Below are 22,043 nucleotides of genomic sequence, written 5' to 3'. Positions count from 1 at the left end.
GCTCGAATCCTTGACCTATAGGTCACACGGATATAACTTTACTGTTGCTGCAAGGCTCCCCTTCTTGAATTAAGAGAGTGAAAATGCAAAAAGTTGGAACTTTAAACACGATAAGATTAAACAAAACATGGACACTTTAAGCAGGTAATGAAATTCTACCTTGTTAGTCATACAACATAAAAACATGCACAATTTCAGTGTTATCACCAAGTCTTGAACTAAGTGTTAGGAAATGAAAGATTCATAATTTCTTGAATGTTAGAAAAAGAAAGATGTAAAGACAGTGGATTGTTAATTGACAGGAACCAAGGAAAGGGTCACATTAAGTAACACAATTCATAATACAGAAAAGGCCGAAGTTCAAGGAAAACCTCTTCCTGATCATCCTAATTAAACTGGAAATATTTCAGACTATGCTCAACTACAAGCTAGTAAATTCAGGCAGATTAAAAATACAAGCAACTTCTTTTTGTGAACCTTTTCAAATGGAACTACAGTTCAGAAGAAGGCTCTGCTACCATAAAACACTCTTGGGCTTTGGCCGCTAGGACGCGCTTGTGGTTTCTCACTTGAACCGGAGCTCTCTGTGTTGTCATTTCCATTTTGGACGGCTGATCCACTTTCCATGTCCAGAGGAAGTTTCATCTTTGCTAGAGCTTCCGTGAATTGCTGCATGCTTTTCATATACATATCGACTATCTCTTGCTGCACAACCTTTTGCTCTGGTACAATGCTCACGTTGACAACTGGCGTTGTGAACGTGCTAGCAGCAACAGCAGGCATGGTGCTATCGACCTCTTTGGCACTGTCCTTACTACCATCCTTCAGAGGCAACACAGACTCCTCGCTCGGAGAGTTTGATGTTTGTTTGGTGTCACAAACAGATGATGAGTTTATTGGGATTGAGTTTGATCTCTCTAACTTCTTGATTTCAGTGGCAACTTGACCTTCAACAACCGCGCTTTCTGGTGTACGCTCAACATTCTCGGGAGAGATGTGATCACCATTTTCCGTGGAGTCAATATGCTCAGAGCTTTGACTATCCAATTCAGTGCAGGGAATTGAATAATACTCAGTAACCATTCTTTCATTTTCATTCACAATTTTGGGATCAGGGAATTCAATGTTAACCAATTCACAAGGAATACTGTCAGCGATTCCACGACCTTCGTCACAGTCATTTGCTGCAGCCAAAGAATGGCCTGGTGTGGAAATCTCTAAGACTTCTGGGGTTGCACCAGTATATGTTAGTGTCAATTGCACAAAACCGGATGGCGAATGGAAGAGATCACTCGACGACAAGGAGAATTCCTGTTCTAGCTTACCATTCTCAGCAAGAACATCACAAAGAGGAACTAAGGTAAATCCCAACAACTGGTCTTGCAAATAATTCTTAACCCTACTCATCATCCAAATCTCACATCTCACTGATGTTTCAACAGTCTTGACATTGAGTCGACGACTCTGATTAAAAACTGGATTCTTTCCCCCACCATTAATAGTATCGGTCGAAACTGTTTCTTCTGGATCATTAGTTAAGGAAATCTTGGCATACACATCTTGTTTATGATATATGCATATGTTATGAATATCTCTAGCTTGATGTACATAAACATCAAGAACCCCAATAGAATCAGATTTTGGTTTCAAAGGGTCATAAACAACAGGTGATTTTGCCATAGTAACTACTTTTTGAGGTTCCATTATTAAAAATGTTCACTTTTTTGAACTCACAAAATAAAGGTGCCAACTAGAATTGAAGGTGACCACAAGTATTCAAAAGTGAAAGCAACAGAATACTATTCAAAGGTACAAAAACAAACTGTTTCCTAAACCCCCCAGACGAAAAACAGAATTTCAAGACATACAAAAAACAGAAACACAAACCTTAGGAAAAATCACCTCCCCTTATACCATAAGCTGAATTTGGAAATTGGGAGAATTGGTTAGCACTTACCTATAAGAGAGCCAGAGCTGAACTTTGTCCCAACTTCCAACTTCAGATTCATTGCTTAAGTAAAAAAAGAAACTGATTTTGTGCAACAATTGTAGCACAACTAGCAGACCAAATCAAGAATTAAATATTGGGCGACTGTTTCTAAACTTTCTCTAGAGCCCCTCAAAAAACCAAAGACAGCATACCCAAGAAAGCAGCCAACTTTCTAATGGACACCAAATTCAAGAATTCAAAGCAAAAATTCAAGAAAAAGGGAGAATAAAAAGGTACCAATAATTCACAAGTATCTTGAAGATTACAGATAAATGTGAGGACAGAGAGAGAAAAGGGTATTAGGTATTTTTCTGATTTAGTACACTCCTTAAGGAGTATAAAGACAAAAAACTTTTTTTCTTTTTCTTGCTTGTTGTGTTTTTTTCTGCACAGAAGTCAATCTTTGAGTTTTGTGTGGAGCCTTGTGGCTGCTGCTACCTATAATATAGGTGGAGAGTGATGGCTAATAAAATTCATAGAACTGTCTGACTTCTGAACTGCAACTGTAGAGAGAATCCAGTTCTTGAAATAAAAGTCAATAGGTTTTGATTAATTATGAGTACTTGGAGCTTGTTACTTTTATACTGCTTTTGCAATAATGTTATGTACTCGAATGTTAGATTTTAATAACGGACCTTATTATTTTTTTTTATCAAAATAATAATGGACCTCTATTATTGAAATCTTTGAACTGTTACATTACTTTGACCTGACTGTTGACAATTTGACTACTAGTTCCAATGTGTGCGAAAATAATAACGTAATTTGCAAATTACTTCTCTTTTGTCTGGTCAACTGTCAGGGTATTTGGAAAAATAATACATATATTATCTTTGATATTATTAATATGCAATGTCTTTTAATCACTTTATTCGGTATTACTTTTATACATAACAAAACATAGCATTAACAATACTATAATTTTTTAATACATAGATAAACATGTATAAAGACAGAATTGCCCTTTTAAAATCTTCAACATAACAAAATAAATAATCGATAAAAAAATAATTCCAACATAACTAATATCAACATTACTAATCTATATTACTAATACACAATATTTAGTACTATTCTTATACACCTTACTAGACGACTCCTTAGAGGTTATATCTATAAGCTCTTAAGTTTAAATCAAATATATTTGTATGACTTAAGATAGTTCTAACAATTCTTAATTTAATTAATACTTCCTCCGGTCTCTTTTACTTGTTATATTTAATTTTTGTATGTTTCTTAAAAGAATATTAATAAAAAAAAAATATTTTACTATATATTGCACTAAAAATGTCCGTGGAGAACCCAAGTCCCTAAAGTTCAACTAATCTGAGTCAAAATATGTGTAAAATTATTGATTTGGTCAAGAATGTGAATTGCAGTAATAGGATTTGGTATCCATTTTATGTGGTTTATATGACTTGGTTTTCTACAACATTATTTGAAGGCAATAAAACCACTACTCAACAGTGTAATAATGGGAACGGAATTGTAAATCCTATTACTTTTGAAGCATATTATATATTACAATATGATGCCAAATGAAGAGATCAGATTATAAACGTTTCCACAATAAATCCTAAATTTCATATATTTATAACCATATATATTAAACCTCTTATCCACTCTGATTTCATTTCAAAGCTCCAAGCCCACAACTACTGAGCTTGAAAATGCTTTAAGCATTACCGCAGAAAAAAATTACTTAAATAACAGTAGAAAAATATTTCTGTCGTTCTTTTTTCTTTTCATATGGTAAATAAACCTAGGGCTTATCTTTTGATAATGTCTTTAGCATTGTTTTAATAAATAGTCGAAAAAGTAATCAGAAAAGTCAAGATGGCCGAGTTGGTCTAAGGCGCCAGTTTCAGGTACTGGTCCGAAAGGGCATGGGTTCGAATCCCATTCTTGACAAATATCAATATTTTTAGTATACTTTTGTGACATTACTTAGAAGTTTCAGCAATCGTCCTTCTTTCTTCTTTAAATTTATTGTAGTGCACATATCTATCTAGGAATTTAACGTGAGCCGATTAGAAGACCATGTTAACTTTGTCGATTTTAGTATGGCGTTTAACGGAAAAATATGAAAGTATTTAGTGCAAGAAGCACATCTACCTTGTTTAGAGGCAGAATTATGATTGAAATTTATGGGCTCAAATATCAACCTCAAATTAATACTACAATAATAACGAGTTTATAGTTAAAAAAAATATATATATATTTAGTAAATTTCTTAAAATATATAGAGTTTGGGAAAAAATTATTGAATTCACGTGAACTGATAATCAACACGGTAGATCGGCCATGTACCTTATTTCTCCAAAAAAACTAGTCAAGACTTTGAGGGATATATAGTCCTCAACAGCTAATTGAGCCTATAACATGGCTATTTAGGCTTTGGTCCACGCTAATGGGCCTATGGGCTATGGTAGTTAAGTTTGTTTGGGCTTCTCATGTAGACTTTAAGCCTAAACGAAAGGGATACACCAAAGAGAGACAGAGAAGTAACAAAGAAAAAGGAAAAACTTCATCCTATAGCCGCTCATAAATATAATAGCTGATAAAATATATATTTTTATATTAACTAGTTTCTATGGACGTGTTTCAGACGTAAAAAAAATATCCAACTTAGAAAAGAAAGTTAAAAAGAAGTAAAGCAAGAAAATAAATTTAGAAGCGTACAATACAATAAACATGTTTAGTAGTAAACGATGCTAATTTCATGCAACTTATCTCTTACGAAGATATATTAAAGACATCACTTTTTTAGCTCACTCGTACCATGTATGCTTTATTATCACTGTTATGTTTTAAATTATTTATATGATCAAAGCTAGCAAGGAAGACTTCCGTGGGCATATGAGAATACTTTGAAGATTGAACTATAAGAACTTGTGTATCTAAACATGCCAACAATGTATGTTAGCCTTGCAGTCTATCCACATGCTTTACCGTTCTAGTTTTTTTTTCTTTCTCTCTCACCTATGATATTAAGATTTAAGTATTAATAGATTAAGCTCGATTAATATATCATTTTCTTATTAAAACTAATATTCTTCAATGATTTAAGAAAAGATGAACCAAATTGATATAATTAAAATTTTCTCGTGTTTATGATTCATTATGGTAATTAATGCATGCCTAGTTTAAACTGGTTCTTTTCATACATTTGTTCTTATTTGAAAACTAAATTCTAATTATTCTCATATGTACATTTAAGTAATGACATCTATTTTCAATTCAATTCAAGCAACATTGCAGCTACTTGAAAGTCCCAAGCCCCAACTACAAGGTTGAATGCTTGATTAATTCGTAGAGTTAACAATTTTGTCCTACGATTTACTTTTTATTTATTTTATTAGGAGCCAATTTTAATTCTTAGAAGTTTGTGTCACATGCTCAACGGCTCAATTGGTATGCTAAAATTTTCATTATGTTAATTTATTCATCATACTAAAGCTGGATGTCCTTATAAACTCTTTTAAGTATGTGTAAGAATAATTATTTTATAATTAAATACTTGATAGGTTATGTGTCCTGTTATGTTTTGATGATCTAACAAACTTAAATGTTAAGAACCAGATAGGAAACCCGTTCCATATCCTCAAAGTGCTCAACATCAACAAGTCTCAATTCTGGGACATATTCCAATATTCAGAGTCAAAGAAACAACAGGAACAAATAGATATCAGTTCCCTTGCTGACAGTACCAGTCATCTCCCCACATCTGTAAAGTGGCTGCAACTGTTCCTCTGCGCACAAGCAACGGTGCAAACAGTGGAGCAGTCACTTTATGGGAAATGCCCTTGTACCAAATATGCTTGCATCACTCAATTAATGTCACTTGTGTAATATTAACATGAAGCAAAGGGGAAAACTAAACACTTGCACGTTCCAGATTTGATCAAGCTCTCTCAAAAAGTGTGTCGCGGGCTTGCAAGTGATTTTCAGGCTTCAAGAACAAAGAACAATATAACGAAGGACCAGTTTCCAGTATTGTATCGTCACATGTCCCTAATGGTGTTGTACATTTATTAGTGTGATTTAATTATAATTCCTACTTAGCTTAGCTAGAAGCATTGTGCAGGAAATAAATTATAAAATCATAAACCCTGTGTTCGTGTCTTGACTAGAGTTAGTCGAGTTGTGAACTTTGTAATAGAGTTATTACAAAGAGGCTTGTAATAGAGTTATTAAAAGTGAGTGAGGGATTAAGGTTTTAATTCCTAGGTTACAATAGGTTGTAATCTGAACTTGCTCGGTTAGTGAAGTTGAAATCCTATAAGTGTAGGTCGTGATTTTTAATCCCGCGAGCTTGAAGTTTTTCACGTAAAACTTTGCTGTGTCATTTACTTATCTCTTTGTGTGTGTTCTGTGGGAACCGATAGAGAATCCGTTTCTCTATACAGTTCTGTGGACCCTCAATTTCTATCAATTGGTATAAGAGCAGGTTCTTTCTATCAGGCTAACATCTAGAAATGATCCTCATGGTTGCTCCACCAAACTTTGAAGAAGGTCAATCTACCTACAGACCACCAAGATTCAATGGCCAATACTACGGATGGTGGAAGACAAGGATGCATGATTTTATCATGGCTGAGAATTTAGAGCTCTGGGACGTTATCTACGATGGTCCTTTCGTTCCCATGAAGACCATTGGTGAACCAGCAGTGACAGTTCCCAATACAAGGAAGGAGTACAACGATGCTGATTGCAAGGCTATAGAGAAAAACTTTCGAGCAAAAAAGATCCTCGTCTATGGTATTGGACTAGACGAATACAACATGATTTCTACCTGTCAATCTGCCAAGGAGATCTGGGAATCTCTCTAAACAGCACATGAAGGGACAACTCAAGTCAAGCAGTCGAAAATTGATATGCTAACCACTGAGTATGAACTCTTCAAGATGAAGGATGATGAGTCTATTCAGGACATGCACACTCGCTTCACCTCTATCATCAATGAGCTTCATTCTCTGGGAGAAATCATTCAAAGGAACAAACTTGTCAGGAAAATACTTAGTGTATTACCTGGTTCCTGGGAAAGCAAAGTAAATGCTATCACGGAGGCAAATGATGTACAAAAGCTGACTATTGATGAACTCATTGGTAATCTGAAAACTTATGAAATGAAGAAGAAGAATAAGGATCATGAGAGAAGAGAGAACAAAAGGGAGAAGAACCTGGTCCTCAAGACAGACAACAATGACTCAAGTGGCGAAGATGCTGATATGACTTACCCAACAAAGAGATTTCAGAAGACGGTTTGCAGAAATTGAGGCAGTCCAAAAGGGGCAGCTCCAGCAAGCCAAGAGGGTATGACTTATGTCATAAGTGCGGTAAGCCAAGACATTTTATCAAGGATTGTTCTCTCCTCAAGCAAGATCAGTACAAGCACAACACAGATAAAACAGCCAAAAGGAACCCGGTTCCTGACAAAAGATTCAAGAGAAAAGATGTCACTGACAATATTGTGAAACAAGCTCTTGTTGTATGGGGAGACTCTTCCAGCGAATCTGGAGGAGATGATGAACAAGGTGACAGTTCCATGATGGCAGTTGAAAGTGAAGCAACTGACTGTGATTCTATCTTTTGCCCTGATGGTAAAATCTGACGATGGTGAAGATAATGATGATGATGAGGTAAACTTTCTAGACGTTCAAAGAAATCTAAAGTCTTACTCTCAAAAAAAGCTTATGTTTTTGATAAATTATTTAATTGATGCCTATCACAATCTTATAAATGATAAAAATGCTTTAACTATTGAGCTAGGAGAGGTAGAAAATGAGAGAGATGATTTGGTAATCGTAGTGGCTGACCTAAAAGAAACCATCAAGGATCTAATGAGAAAAAAGAGTGTTCTGATTAAAAAAAGTGAAGACATAGAAAATGAGAGAGATGACTTGTTGGTCGTTGTCATAGACCTAAAAGAAACAATGGAGGAATTAAAAAGAGGAAACAATTCTGGGACTGTCCAAAGGGAAAGGAAGTTGCAAATGAGGCACACATTAAGCTTGAAAATTAACTCAAATCTGTGAAATCTAGTCCGTGTGCTGAACTTGAAAGAAACATACAGTTTCAAGATGATCTAGGCAGAGTTAAAAATGACCTAGAAAAATCTCTAAAGTGGACCTGGTCATCTGATACAATTGCTGCCATATATACAAGCAATGGTGGGAACATACAGGGAGTCGGGTTCCAAAAGGAAAAGACTCCCTACAATCCACATAGCAAGTATGTTACTGTCCCTGATAACTGGCTTTGCACTCACTGTGGCAACACTGGTCATTTTAAAGAAAACTGTAAGGCTAGAATTCAGTCCTAACAGAAAAACAAGGTTTTATTGAAAAAGTAACTGCTGCTAAGGAACCTGGTCCGTTCGTTAAAAAATATGTATTACCTGCCTGGACAAAAAGAAGTTTAATTCGCCTTTTTCCTCACTACAAGGGACCCAAACTTATTTGGGTTCCTAAGTCTAATCCTTGATTCTTTTGTGCAGGGAGCGGTGAAAGGAAGCAACCAAAAATGATACATGGATAGTGGTTGTTCTAAGCACATGACTGGAAGCATCGATGATTTTCTTTCACTCAAAGCCCTGCAAGGAGGGAGTGTGTCTTTTGGTGTCACGACCCGAAATTCTCACCTTCGGACCGTGATGGCGCCTAACATTTCACTTGCTAGGCAAGCCAACGTTAGAATAATATTAACCAATTTTTAACAATATTTAAATTATTAATAATCAAAGAAACAAATGCGGAAGCAAAGTTTGAAATATAATGAAATAATCCATAAAAGCAACGGTGTCTAAATACCATCCCAGAATTGGTGTCACAAGTGCACGAGCTTCTAGAATAAATACAAATAAAGGTCTGAATAAAGTAAAGCTGTCTGAAAATAAACACACAGCTGAAGTGAAATAGAAGGGGACTTCAGAACTGCGGACGCCATGCAGTTATACCTCAAGTCTCCTCTGGTAGCTGAAATCCGAGCAAGTCTATGGTACGCCGCTGAGACCAACTCTAAAATCTGCACAAGAAGTGCAAAGTGTAGTATCAGTACAACCGACCCCATGTACTGGTAAGTGCTGAGCCTAACCTCGACGAAGTAGTGACGAGGCTAAGGCGGGTCACTTACATTACCTGTACGCAATATTAGTAACAACAACAATAATAGAAATAAATCAGGTAACTCATTTATAATAATTGAAGCCAACTCAGCAGTCATAACCAATTATCATTTCCATCAATTCTGTTGCAGCGTGCAACCCGCTCTCACAATATATTCACATTCAATTCTGTTGCAGCGTGCAACCCGCTCTCACAATATATTCACATTCGGTTCTGTTGCGGCGTGCAACCCGCTCCTCCAATATATTCATTTTAATCAAGTCTGTTGCGGCGTGCAACCCGATCCACCAATATATATATGTATGTCGACTTTTAACTAAGTATGTTGCGGCGTGCAACCCGATCCTCTAATATGGACTTTTAATAAGTCCGTTGCGGCTTGCAACCCGATCCTCCAATATGGACTTTTTAATAAATCTGTTGCGGCGTGCAACCCTATCCTCCAATATGAACTTTTAATAAGTCTATTGCGGTGTGCAACCCGATCCTCTAATATATTCATTATAATTAATTCTGTTGCGGCGTGCAACCCGATCCTCCAATATATTCATTATAATCAATTCTGTTGCGGCGTGCAACCCGCTCCTCCAACATATTCATTTACCAATTCTTATAGAAGAAATTTCTCAAATAATTGCAACAATTGATATAAAATTATAAGACAACAAGCATACAATAATTATGATTTAATTATGAAACAAACAATGTCAAATAGCAAATTATTATAGAAATCAGAGAGAAAATAGGCAGTTTAATATTTAATATGCTAAATGTCAAATAACAATTAAGACACATAATTCAAGTAGCATGTAACAATTATTGCAGGAATTCAAGAATTAATATTTTACAAAGAATAGGAGAGAAATAATTATTATAAAAATTAATTCATGATTTAAAACAATTTATGATTTTTCAAGTAAGCAGACAAACAATTAATTTGACGACGTATAGTCACTCGTCACCTCGCTTATACGTCGTTCACATGCAATTCACATAACAAACAATTTAAGGGTTCTATTCCCTTGAGTCAAGGTTAACCATGGCACTTACCTCGCTTTGCAAATTCCAATTAATTATTCAACCACAGCTTTTCCTTTTAAATTTGACTCCGAAAGCTTCAAATCTATTCATAAACAATTTGATATATTCAATACGAATAATAGGAATTAATTCCATATGAATTTACTAATTTTTCGGATAAAAATCTGGAATTCATTAAAATATTTGGCAGTGGGACCTACGTCTCAAATATCGAAAAACTTACGAAATCCGAACACCCATTCCGAGACGAGTCCAACCATACAGAAATTATCCAATTTCGATGTCAAATGGACCTTCAAATCTTAAATTTTCGATTTTGGAAGATTTTAGAAAAATCTGATTTTTCTTCCATAAATTCACGGATTCATGATATAAACGAGTATGGAATCATGAAATATAATCAATATAGGATAAGGAACACTTACCCCAATATTTTCCCGTAAAAATCGCCCAAAATTCGCCTTACCCGGGCTAAAAAATGGGACGGAGTTGAAAATGGGTTGAAACCCCATTTCCAGAACTTAAGTTCTGTTTCTGGGACTTTTACCCTTCACGAACACGATCAGTGCCTCGCGTTCGCGAAACAAAAATTCCTAGTGCCCAAATTTTTCTCTTCGCGAATGCGAGGGTTACTTCGCGAACGCGAAGCTTGCCTGGCTTGGCCTTCGGGAACGCGAAGGCTAATTTTTCCTGGCCAGTCTCTTTCCCTTCGCGAACGCGAGGCTTCTATCGCGAAGGCGAAGCTTTGAACCTCAAGCCTTCGCGAACGCGGTCACTATGTCGCGAACGCGAAGCACAAATTGTGCCAGCCCCAACTTGCTCTTCGCGAACGCGAGACTCCCCTCATGAACGCGAAGAAGGAAACCAGAAGCAGATTTCTGCAGTTTCCTCAAGTCCAAAAATGATCCGTTAACCACCCGAAACCAACCCGAGCCCTCAGGGCTCTAAACCAAACATGCACCCAAGTCCTAAAATATCATACGAACTTGTTTGCACGATCAAATCGCCAAAATAACACCAAGAACTAAGAATCAGACACCAAATCAAAGAAAAGTTTCAAGAAAACTTTAAAACTTATATTTTTACAACCGGGCGTCCGAATCACGTCAAATCAACTCCGATTCTCACCAAATTTGGCAGACAAGTCATAACTATTATAGTGGACCTATACCGGGCTCCAAAACTAAAATACGGACCCGAGGTCAATAAATCCAACATCAGTAATTTCTTAAAAATCATTAAGCTTTCAAGCTTTTAATTTTTCATCAAATCTCCATATCTCGGGCTAGGGACCTCGGAATTCGATTCCAGGCATACGCCCAAGTCCCAAATCACGATGCGGACCTACCGGAATTATCAAAATACTGATCCGAATCTGTTTGCTAAAAATGTTGACTAAGTCAACTCAGTTGAGTTTTAAAGCTCTATTTCACATTTTAATCCATTTTTCACCTGAAAAATTTTTGAAAATTTTTTCGGACTGCGCACACAAGTCGAGGAATGATAAATGGTGCTTTTTGAGGTCTTAGAACACAGAATTTCTTATTAAATTTAAATATAATATTTTGGGTCATCACATTTGGCAATCGCAAAAATGGATACATTCTGGGAGTAGGAAGAATTGAGAAGTCACTCACTCACTTAATTAAAAAATATGTACTATGTGAATGACTTAAAATATAGCCTACTAAGTGTTTTCCAAATCTGCGACAAAGGAAACAAAGTGAAATTTGTGTCAAAAGTCTGCACAGTCACAAATCTTGTAACTGGTGAAGTGGTACTGATGGCAAAAAGACACAAAAAATATTTATGTTGCTGATTTTGAGTCCTTACAAAATGGGAATCTCACATGTCTGAGTGTTGTTGATGATGATGCTGAATTATGGCACAGAATATTGGGTCATGCATGTTTTACTTTGCTAAATAAATTGGTCAATAAGGACCTGGTTCGTGGCCTGCCTAAGTCAAGCTTCAAAAATCACAAGGTGTGTGTTGCGTGTGTAAAAGGAAAACAAGTCAGGTCCTCCTTCAAGCCCAAAAAGGAAGTGAGCACCTCAAGGCCACTTGATCTTCTCCATATGAATCTGTGTGGACCTATAAGGGTGCCAAGTAGAGGAGGAAAGAAGTACATTTTTGTTATAGTGGACGACTATTCTAGATTTACCTGGACCTTGTTCCTCAGAACCAAGGATGAAACTTTTCCAGTGTTTGATGCTTTTGTGAAGAAGATCCAGGTGAAGATGAGCCATAATGTTGTGTGTATAAGATCTGATCACGGCACAAAGTTTGACAATGCAAAATTCGATGAATTCTGTACTGAAAATGGCATAAGTCATAATTTTTCATCTCCAAGAACACCTCAACAAAATGGTGTTGTGGAGAGGAAAAATAGGACTCTTGAAGATATAGCAAGGACAATGTTGATTGACAGTGGCGTTGCAAAAAGCCTCTGGGCAGAAGCAGTTAACACTGCATTCTACTTGGTGAACAGGTGCATGATCAGGTCCCTCCTGAACAAAACCCCGTATGAACTGATGAACGAGAGGAAACCCAAGCTAACACATTTAAGGACATTTGGATGCAAATGCTTTGTCCCCAACAATGGAAAATAAGCACTTCGAAAATTTGTGTCAACCAACACTTATTCATGGTTTTATAATAACTAGTATCTATGAATGTGTGCTGTACGTTAATAATGACACACGATGATTTAAACATTTATTTATATGAAGGAGCAATAAAATTTAATTAATGAGAGAAATTTTAGGTATAATAATACAACAATCGTCTAAATGCCTAAAAATATTACTACATTAGCATAATACATGAATTTTAAATAAAAGGACATCATCAAAACTTGCAGAAATGATCAATTTTGTCATGTTAGTTGGATAATTATGTATTAAAAATATTTAATGTGATGATATCTTAACAAACACTTCTTTTTGTACAATATTTGTTTATGTATGTTTCCTCCTAATGCTTTGGTTGCTCTGCCTTAACCAGAACTATTATTCTCTTGAAAGTGAAATATACAATTGTTCGTTCAAGAAAATATATTGCGGTAAATATAGTCCAATATTTAGGATGTTTGTCCTTGTGCTTTATTTATTATGTTTGCAAAACATAAAAATACTAAAAAATATTTTCAAATAAATTTAAAAGGATATTCCTTAGTTTTGGAAGACGAAAGTTGAATTCGGGGATAAGAATATACTTAGAAGCACATTGGCCATCATCATAATTTTTGCATGTATGACGTTATTGTCAAAACTTCTATATACCATCTGTGCGCTGTTACATAAGCTATTCGGCGTATCTAAGTTTTTCAATAGCATGGCGGGTATATTTTTCTTCAAAAACCTATATACAATAGAAGATCAATTTTAACTTAGTCTATTATATAAATGGTGACACTAACATACGTAAGAAATAATAAACTTAGCAACAAACATGTATTGTAGAAGGTCATTTGGTATTAAAATATTTAAGTATTCTTCTTGGTAGTAATTATTGATATCATTTTCTGCTGAGTAAAAAATAGAAAAATATTTTGTTTTACTATAAAATTTTGCAATCAACATTTTATTTAGTTGATCAATATATTCATTTCTATTAGCTAAGATATCTTTTTAATTCTATCATATGATTTGCATAAATTGCGTTTTAATCTAATGATAAAAATATTTCTCTTATTAAATGCACCATTGTTATCATTAGGATTGATAACCAAGTGTTCAGGAAGAATCAAATCATCTTTTATTGGATGCTCTTCTTCGTTTCTGACATAAAGCAAGAAGACACTGAATGCTGGATCTGTTCTTATTTTATATTTCCTGTTAGTTAAATCCTTTTCATTTGAGGCCAGAAATATAACTTTGGCAAGCTAGCTTTTACAGTCTCTGCTTTTGTTGATTTTGGAACTATGGTAGAACTTGACATAAATCACATCTTAAACCATTAATTTTCCACCAAACGGTTTATTAATATCCAATATATCTCTAGAACTACGGGCAATTATTTCGATTGTTTGACACTTAGCCATAAGTGCTTCATCCCATATTATCAATTTTGCTTTCCTTATAAATTTAGCACCATTGTTCTGCTTTGATATATTTGTGATGGTTATTTAAGTTGTTTGAAGAGGTACATCAAATCTAAAGTGGGTGGCCTCACAATAAAATCATTGTTGGCACATCACTTGCTATTATTGCTAGCAGTGTCATGCCTCTTGATATGATATTTGCAAGTAATGCATGGCATGTCATGATAATATTATTTCGATTCCACCAGAGGTATCTACAAAGAATAATCCCGTTATAGCAGAGTCGACTCTTTATAATATAATATTGAAAGCTTGTTCTTGTTTAGGATTTAGCTTTGATTGTGCTTCCTCACACACTTGTATAGCATTTTGATTTTTAATAATATACTAACCTTTTTACTTTGTGTTCTAACGCTCTTTTTATGGAATAAATTTATGTACCCTAAGATTATTTTTTTAACTTGAATAAGAATTTTACTCATATGATGAATTTAAAAAATAATTGAATTGGATTCTCTTGCCAAATAATTAATTAAAAAATTTAATTATTTGGTTTTAACATAAAAAATAATTTATTCTTTGTTGATTCAGATCTTAATATTGGTTCATATCTTGTTTTGAATATTTAATCTGAATTATAATTTTATCCACCATAAATTTTATTTTCAAATAGTACAAGGTTGATATGACATTTCACTTTTAGATCTTTATGTTTGTGTCACGACCCAAAATCTCACCTGTCGTGATGACGCCTATCTCCATACTAGGCAAGCCGAAAATCTCAATAAAATCCCATATCTTTTATGTTTAAAAACAAAGTGATTAAATTCAGTGGAAGAAAATTCACAAATATATATATAAACACTCTCAAAATTTGGTGTCACTGAGTACATGAGCATCTAAATGAATACAAAGTATGACTGGTAAAAATCACTGTCTGAAATATAGAACAGTACAATAACTAAACATGAAGGGAATCAAGTTTGCGATCTTCAAGCAGCTACCTTGATAGTCTCCAATGGAAAGAACTCCGAATTCTAACAGCCGTCGTATCCGGGAGCACCTGGATCAGCATGCGAGGTGCAGAGTGTAGTATGAGTACAACTAACTCCATAAGTAACAAGACTAACCTCTGGACTGAAAGAAATGATGAGCTCCGTAGGTACATTCCAGTATAACTAATGGTACAGAAATGTAGGCATGCTTTCAAGTTCAACCGTCAAACTCAGTACAAGTGAAATAGATCAATACTGCATGATATGAGGAATACGACATCTCAGTAGAAAGACCTCATGTAAATACTGGTCATAAATTATCCGGTCACTCAGTACTGTTTATGGCCAATCCAGCCCAGGGGTATTCCTGTCACGACTCAAAACTAACCCCTGTCGTGATGGCGCCTATCGTGGAACTAGGCAAGCCGACTCATTTTCAAAACAAAATGATATTTTCATTTCAAAGATAATTTCAAGGTTATTTAACATAAAACCTCCATTCAAAGAGTTCAAATCAAAGAAAAACAGAAGTGCAGAAAAGAAAAGCCCGACATCGGGGTGTCACTAGTCATGAGCATATACTACAATTTGTCTAACAATATCAAGGTTAACTCAGACCGGAAAATAGCTAAATACAACTAGAGAAAGATAACAGGGAGAATAGCAGGGGTTGCTATCGCCAAACAGCTACCTTGCTATCTCCAAGAAAATCTGCAAGCACAACACTCAATAACCGCTACCGTATCCAGCTACACCTGGATCTGCACACAAGGTGCAGGGAGTAACGTGAGTACGCCAACTCAGTAAGTAACAACAATAAATAAAGACTGAGCAGTAGTGACGAGCAATAAAGCATATAACGTTCATATCAGGAAATCTCCGTAAAATACCACATGCTCTTAAAAAAAATCAGGATTTGAATCAAACATCTCGTTTAAACCCAGTTCCAGTAAAAATCATTTAAAGACATTTTTTCCAACAGTTTTTCAAACAAAGGCTCAATGCAAAGGTGGGCAAAAATGATGAAATCATAAATAGCCCCTCGGGCAAAACATCACTCATATACAGACCCTCGGGCAAACCTTACAGTCACTCGTGCCACTCGGGCATACCTCACAATCACTCTTGCCACTCGGGCATACCTCACAATTACTCTTGCCTCCCAGTCACTCAGCACTCGGCACTCGCACTCAGTAGGTACCTGCGCTCACTGGGGGTGTGTACAGACTCCGGAGGGGCTCCTTCAGCCCAAGCGCTATAATCTGCACGGACAACTCACGTGCGGTAATAATAAAGTATGCTGTAGGCGGGCAACCCCGATCCACACTCATCCTCACAAATCAGTCCCTCGGCCTCACTCAGTCATAAAGTATGCAGGCGGGATACCCCGATCCACACTCATCCTCACAAATCAGGCCACTCAGGCATTTAAGTAAAATCGGGCATTCGACCCAAAACATTTATATGCATCAAAATAGAGTCATAAAACTGAGTTATGCGGTAAACAAGTATAAACATGACTGAGTATAGATTTTCAATCGAAAAAAGTGAGAGGATGATAAAAAAACAGCCCCTAAGGGTCCAAACAGCATTGGCGCAAGGCCCAAACATGACATTCAGCCCAACTTATAGAAAATCTTTCTAAAACATATAAGTATCAATGGTTTCAACAAAGTATGCAACTTTACAGTTGCTACGGGGCGGACCAAGTCACAAATCCCCAATAGTGCACACCGACACGCCCGTCACCTAGCATGTGCGTCACTAAAAATAGTAGAATGATACAAAATCCGGGGTTTCATACCCTCAGGACTAGATTTACAATCGTTACTTACCTCAAAACGTGAAACGTTTTACTCTGCTATGCCTTTGCCTCGCAAATTGGCCTCCGAATGCCTCGAATCTAGTCACAGATAATTCATTTCAGTCAATAAAATTCATTGGAATTAATTCCACAAGATAATAATGATTTTTCCATAAAAATCCGAAAATTAGCTCAAAAATCGCCCGTGAGGCCCACATCTCGGAACCTGACAAAAGTTACAAAATCCGAAAGCTCATTCAACCACGAGTCTACCCATACCAATTTTACCAAAATCCGACCTCAACTCGACCCTCAAATCTACATATCTTATTTCCAAATTTCTAAGTTCCAATCTCCGATTTACACCTCAAAATCATGTAATCTAGTCAGATTATTCGATGATAATTCAATATTATGGAGTAGAAATGATCACAAGGGACTTACCTCAAGTTTTCCTTGAAAATATATCAAAAATCGCCTCTCCTCAAGCTCCAATTTGTCAAAAATGGCAAATAGGACGAAGTCCCTATTTTTATAATTCTGCCCAGACATCCTCGGTTCTGCCTCGATCTTGGCCTTCGATCGAGGTCCTCGATCCTGGTCCTCGGTCCTGCCCCTCGATCTTGGTTCTCGATCCTGGCCCTCGATTATGTGTTCGACCCGGCCTTCGACCGTGACCCTCGACCCTGGGCTCGATCATGCCTTCGATCGTGGCCCTCGACTTTGGGCTCGATCATGGCTTCGATCGTGGCCCTCGACCCTGAGCTCGTTCTGGGCTTCGATCGTGGCCCTCGACCCTGAGCTCGATCTGGGCTCACATCTGGGCTCGATTTCTGGGCAGAAGCAATTTCCAATAGAAGGAAATTGCAGCAGCTGTTCTAGTTAAAGTTTTGATCCGTTAACCATCCGAAACTCATCCGAGGCCCTCGAGACCTCAACCAAATATACCAACAAGTCCTAAAACATCATAGGAACTTAGTCGAATCCTCAAATCACCTCAAACAACGCTAAAACCATGAATTACACCCCAATTCAAGCCTAATGAACTTTGAAATTTCTAATTTCTACAAACAACTCCAAAACCTATCAAATCACATCCGATTGACCTCAAATTTTGCACACAAGTCCTAAATGACATAACAGAGGTATTTCAATTTTCAGAATCGGATTCTGACCCCGATATCAAAAAGTCAACCCCCGGTCAAACTTCTCAAAAATAAAACTTTCGGCATTTCAAGCCTAGTTCCTCTACGGACTTCCAAAAATATTTCAGACACGCTCCTAAGCCCAAAATCACCATACGGAGCTATTGGAATCATCAAAATTCAAATCCAAGGTCGTTTACACATAGGTCCATATCCGATCCACTTTTCTAACTTAAATTTTCAATTATGAGACTAAGTGTCTCATTTCACTCCGAATTCCTTCCGGACCCGAACCCACTAACCCGGTAAGTCATAAAACAACTATAAAGCATAAATTGAGCAGTAAATGGAGAAACGGGGTTATAATACTCAAAACGACCAACCCCGGGGTGTTCCAAACCGTATATATATACACATCGACTGACAGTCAGTCATTTAGTACTGTATAAGGCCAATCCAGCCCTAGGGTAATTTTTCCCCAAATGTAAATGATACGAAGAAGATCCATGTCCAAATAAAACTTATTATAATACAAATAAGTAAGGCAAGTCCATGCCCTAGGAAAAATCCATCCCAAATATATGTATATAAGCAGTAAGTAAGGCAAGTCAATGCCCTGGGAAGTCCATCCCGAATATCGATGATCATTTACACTCACTGGGGGTGTGTACAGACTCAGGAGGGGCTCCTTCAGCCCAAGCGTAATAAAAAGCCAATATGGCCTACTGAAGGCGCGCAGTCCCGATCCGTATAATAACAAAGCCTATAAGGCCTGCTGCAGGCGGGCTGCCCCGATCCAGAACAATAATAATGTATAAAGCCATTCTGGCCTGCTGTAGGTGGGCAACCCCGATCCATTTAATAATAACATATATAAAGCCAATATGGACTGCTGCGGCGCGCAGCTCGATCCCATAAATATCCTCACAATGGATGAATATGACTGAGTGTGAAATGTATATTTTTGAAATAATTAATTCAACAGCAATACGACCCCATAGGTCCCAAAGTATCGGCACGTAGCCTACACATGATCTTTTTAAAAAAAACCTCAGCTCAATTTCTCTAACATGTTTAGATAATAACATGATTCTTTAATCTTTACAACTGCAGAGGATTTATTCAAGACACAATTTATATGGTGCACGTCCACATGCTCGTCACCTATCGTGACTGTCACCTCCAAACAATTTATATCATACCAAATTCGGGGATTCATACCCTCAGAACCAAGTTTAGAAGTGGTGCTTACCTCAACCCGTGTAATTCTTTATTCCGCTATGCCCTTGCTACGAGAATTGGTCTCCGAAAGCCTCGTATCTAGCCACAATTAATTCGATTCAATTAATACCAATTATTGTAATTAATTTCATAAGGAAATACTAATTTTTCCAATAAAATTCGAAATTAACTAAAAAATCGCCCGTGGGCCCACATCTCAGAACCCGACAAAAGTTACGAAATATGAATGCCCATCCAACTACAAGTCCAACCATATAAATTTTACCAAATTCCGACATCAACTCGACTCTCAAATCTTCAATTAAAGTCATTGAAGATTTTTATCATTTTCAACCCAATTTTTACCCATTTGAACTCAACAATCTTTCCATAAACCTTATTGATATGTATAAATAATACTATTACACCCAAGAATTATACTCTTAATCACCCATCTTTACCCAAACTCGAAATTGAAGACTAGGGGTTAAAACCTTACCTCTTGGGTAAAGATCTTGTGATATTTCCTTGTTGGATTTCAAAGCTTGAACAAGATCTTGATGAACAAATCACTTGAACTTCTTCCTCTCTCTAGAACACTCTTCCTTCTCTCTAAAAATGTCAATTTTTTCTCCAAAATGAGTCCCAAAGCCTATTTATCAAAATGGGGTCGGGTTATAAAAATAAAAAAATTAACTCTCTGAAAGCAGGTCTGCGGTCGCATAATGGACCGCAGAATGGGTATGCGCGTCGCAAAATGCAACAGCAAAATCGATTTCCAAAAATAGGCTTCACTGGACAGGTCTGCGACCATTTTGCGATCGCATAACTACTTCTGCAATCGCATAATGGTTCTGCGATCGTAAAATTGCTCGCAGAATCGCATTTTTTGAGACTTTGGTAATTTGGTCATAACTTCATGTAGGAATGTCCAAATGAATCGCATTTTTCCAGCCTTTGGTAATTTGGTCATAACTTCTTGTAGGAATGTCCAAATGATGAACGGTTTAAAGAGTTAGAAACTAGACTCGAAGATCTTTCATTTGATATATTATAAACCATATAACACTTCGTATCCTGAGAGTTATGCTTATTTGAAGTTAGGTCTTGTGCGAACTCACTTGAAACTTTAGTCTATTATGAAATTTCCAACTTCTACATTCGATGCCGAAACCTATCGAATCAAGTCCGATTGACCTCAAATTTTGCACACAAGTCATAAGTGACATAACAAACCTATTTAAATTTTCGGAATTGGATTCTGACCCCGATATCAAAAAGTCAACCCCCTGGTAAAATTTTTCAAAAATTTAACTTTCGCCATTTCAAGCCTAATTCTACTACGGACCTCTAAATAATTTTCCGGACACACTCCTAAGTCCAAAATAACCATAGAGAGCTATTGGAATCAATAGAATTCAATTCCGAGGTCGTTTACACATAAGTGAATATACGGTCAACTTTTCCAACTTAAGTTTTCAATTATGAGACCAAGTGTCTCATTTCACTCCGAAATCCTTCCGGACCCGAACCAACTAACCCGATAAGTCATAAATCAACTGTAAGGCATAAATTGAGCAGTAAATGGGGGAACAGGGTTGTGATACTCAAAACGACCGGTCGGTCGTTATAGTTTGTAGAATCATTAGTGATATTGACTCTTACTAACCATTTGTTTTCTCTTTCTTACACATTTATTTTCTTAAATATTTTCTTAGTTGTTTAATAATTGGATATTTTTTAATATTACACGAAAAATTAATTAAAAAAATATTATTTAAGTAGAAAAATAATTCAAATACAATATAAAAATATATTATTGTGGGGGTAATTTTTTCTCAATTTCAACTATTTATGTAGTCCATTTATTATTACTTTTATTTTTTCTTAGTATTGGACATTATGGAGTGGTAATGTATTGCCAATACGGAGGATTCTTACGAAATTGATTTTATTAAACCTTCCTACATATTTTAATAATAATTTAATAGATAAAATTTTATTAATTTTAAAATTTTAAATATTAAAAATTAGCGTAGAAGGTACTGTAGTCCAAAAAATAGGTTATTGCAGTTATGTCCTCTTCCTATGAGTTCTTCCGTTTAATAATTTAGGGCTATTTTTGTATATTAATATTGTATTTATGCTTTTATAATAATATAGGCTCTCTTTTTTCTAAATAAATTTGGACAATATAATACATTCTCAAGTTAAATTAGTAATAGGATATTATAATACGTTTTCAAATTAAATTAGTAATAGAAATTTTTAAGAAGTACATCCTAAAAGTAATAGGATTACATGACTAAAGATATTTACTTGTTCAATTTTATATGAATTAGACCGCCCGAAAGTAATTATACTAATAGGATTCCTAAAGGTAATTATACTAACGTATAGTATTATGTCCTAAAACTAATAGGATTATAAGGCTAATATCTAGAATTTTGGTTATGTCATTTTATTATGAGTTATTATGCTTAATATTATAAGGTTATTTTTGTAAACCGATATTGTATTCATGTTTTTATAATAATATAGATAAATACATAGATTTGTGTATATTTTCTCACTTTATGATCTTTAGCTATGCTTTTCTTCAAAGTTTGAGCATATTTGGCTAGTGAATGTAATTATTTTTTGCCCACCGACCAAATATGTAACTTATGCTAAAA

At 35.9% G+C, this 22,043-nt stretch overlaps 1 protein-coding gene and 1 non-coding gene across 2 annotated transcripts; one reads left to right on the top strand and one right to left on the bottom strand.

The window, feature by feature from the left end:
- Positions 1 to 295: 295 nt before the first annotated feature.
- Positions 296 to 2,537, bottom strand: LOC107767325 (uncharacterized). Its single transcript, XM_016586292.2, has one exon. It carries the CDS (start codon positions 1,702 to 1,704, stop codon positions 499 to 501), a length of 1,206 nt encoding a protein of 401 aa, XP_016441778.1. The 5' UTR covers positions 1,705 to 2,537; the 3' UTR covers positions 296 to 498.
- Positions 2,538 to 3,820: 1,283 nt separating this feature from the next.
- Positions 3,821 to 3,901, top strand: TRNAL-CAG (transfer RNA leucine (anticodon CAG)). The gene has a single exon. It is a non-coding gene; the product is annotated as a tRNA-Leu (tRNA).
- Positions 3,902 to 22,043: the final 18,142 nt, after the last annotated feature.

This window comes from Nicotiana tabacum, chromosome 2 (genome assembly GCF_000715075.1).
Source record: "Nicotiana tabacum cultivar K326 chromosome 2, ASM71507v2, whole genome shotgun sequence".
Classification (NCBI taxonomy): domain Eukaryota; kingdom Viridiplantae; phylum Streptophyta; class Magnoliopsida; order Solanales; family Solanaceae; genus Nicotiana; species Nicotiana tabacum.
The sequence above is the reverse complement of the archived record's forward strand: the minus strand, read 5'-3'. Positions and strand labels throughout refer to the sequence as shown.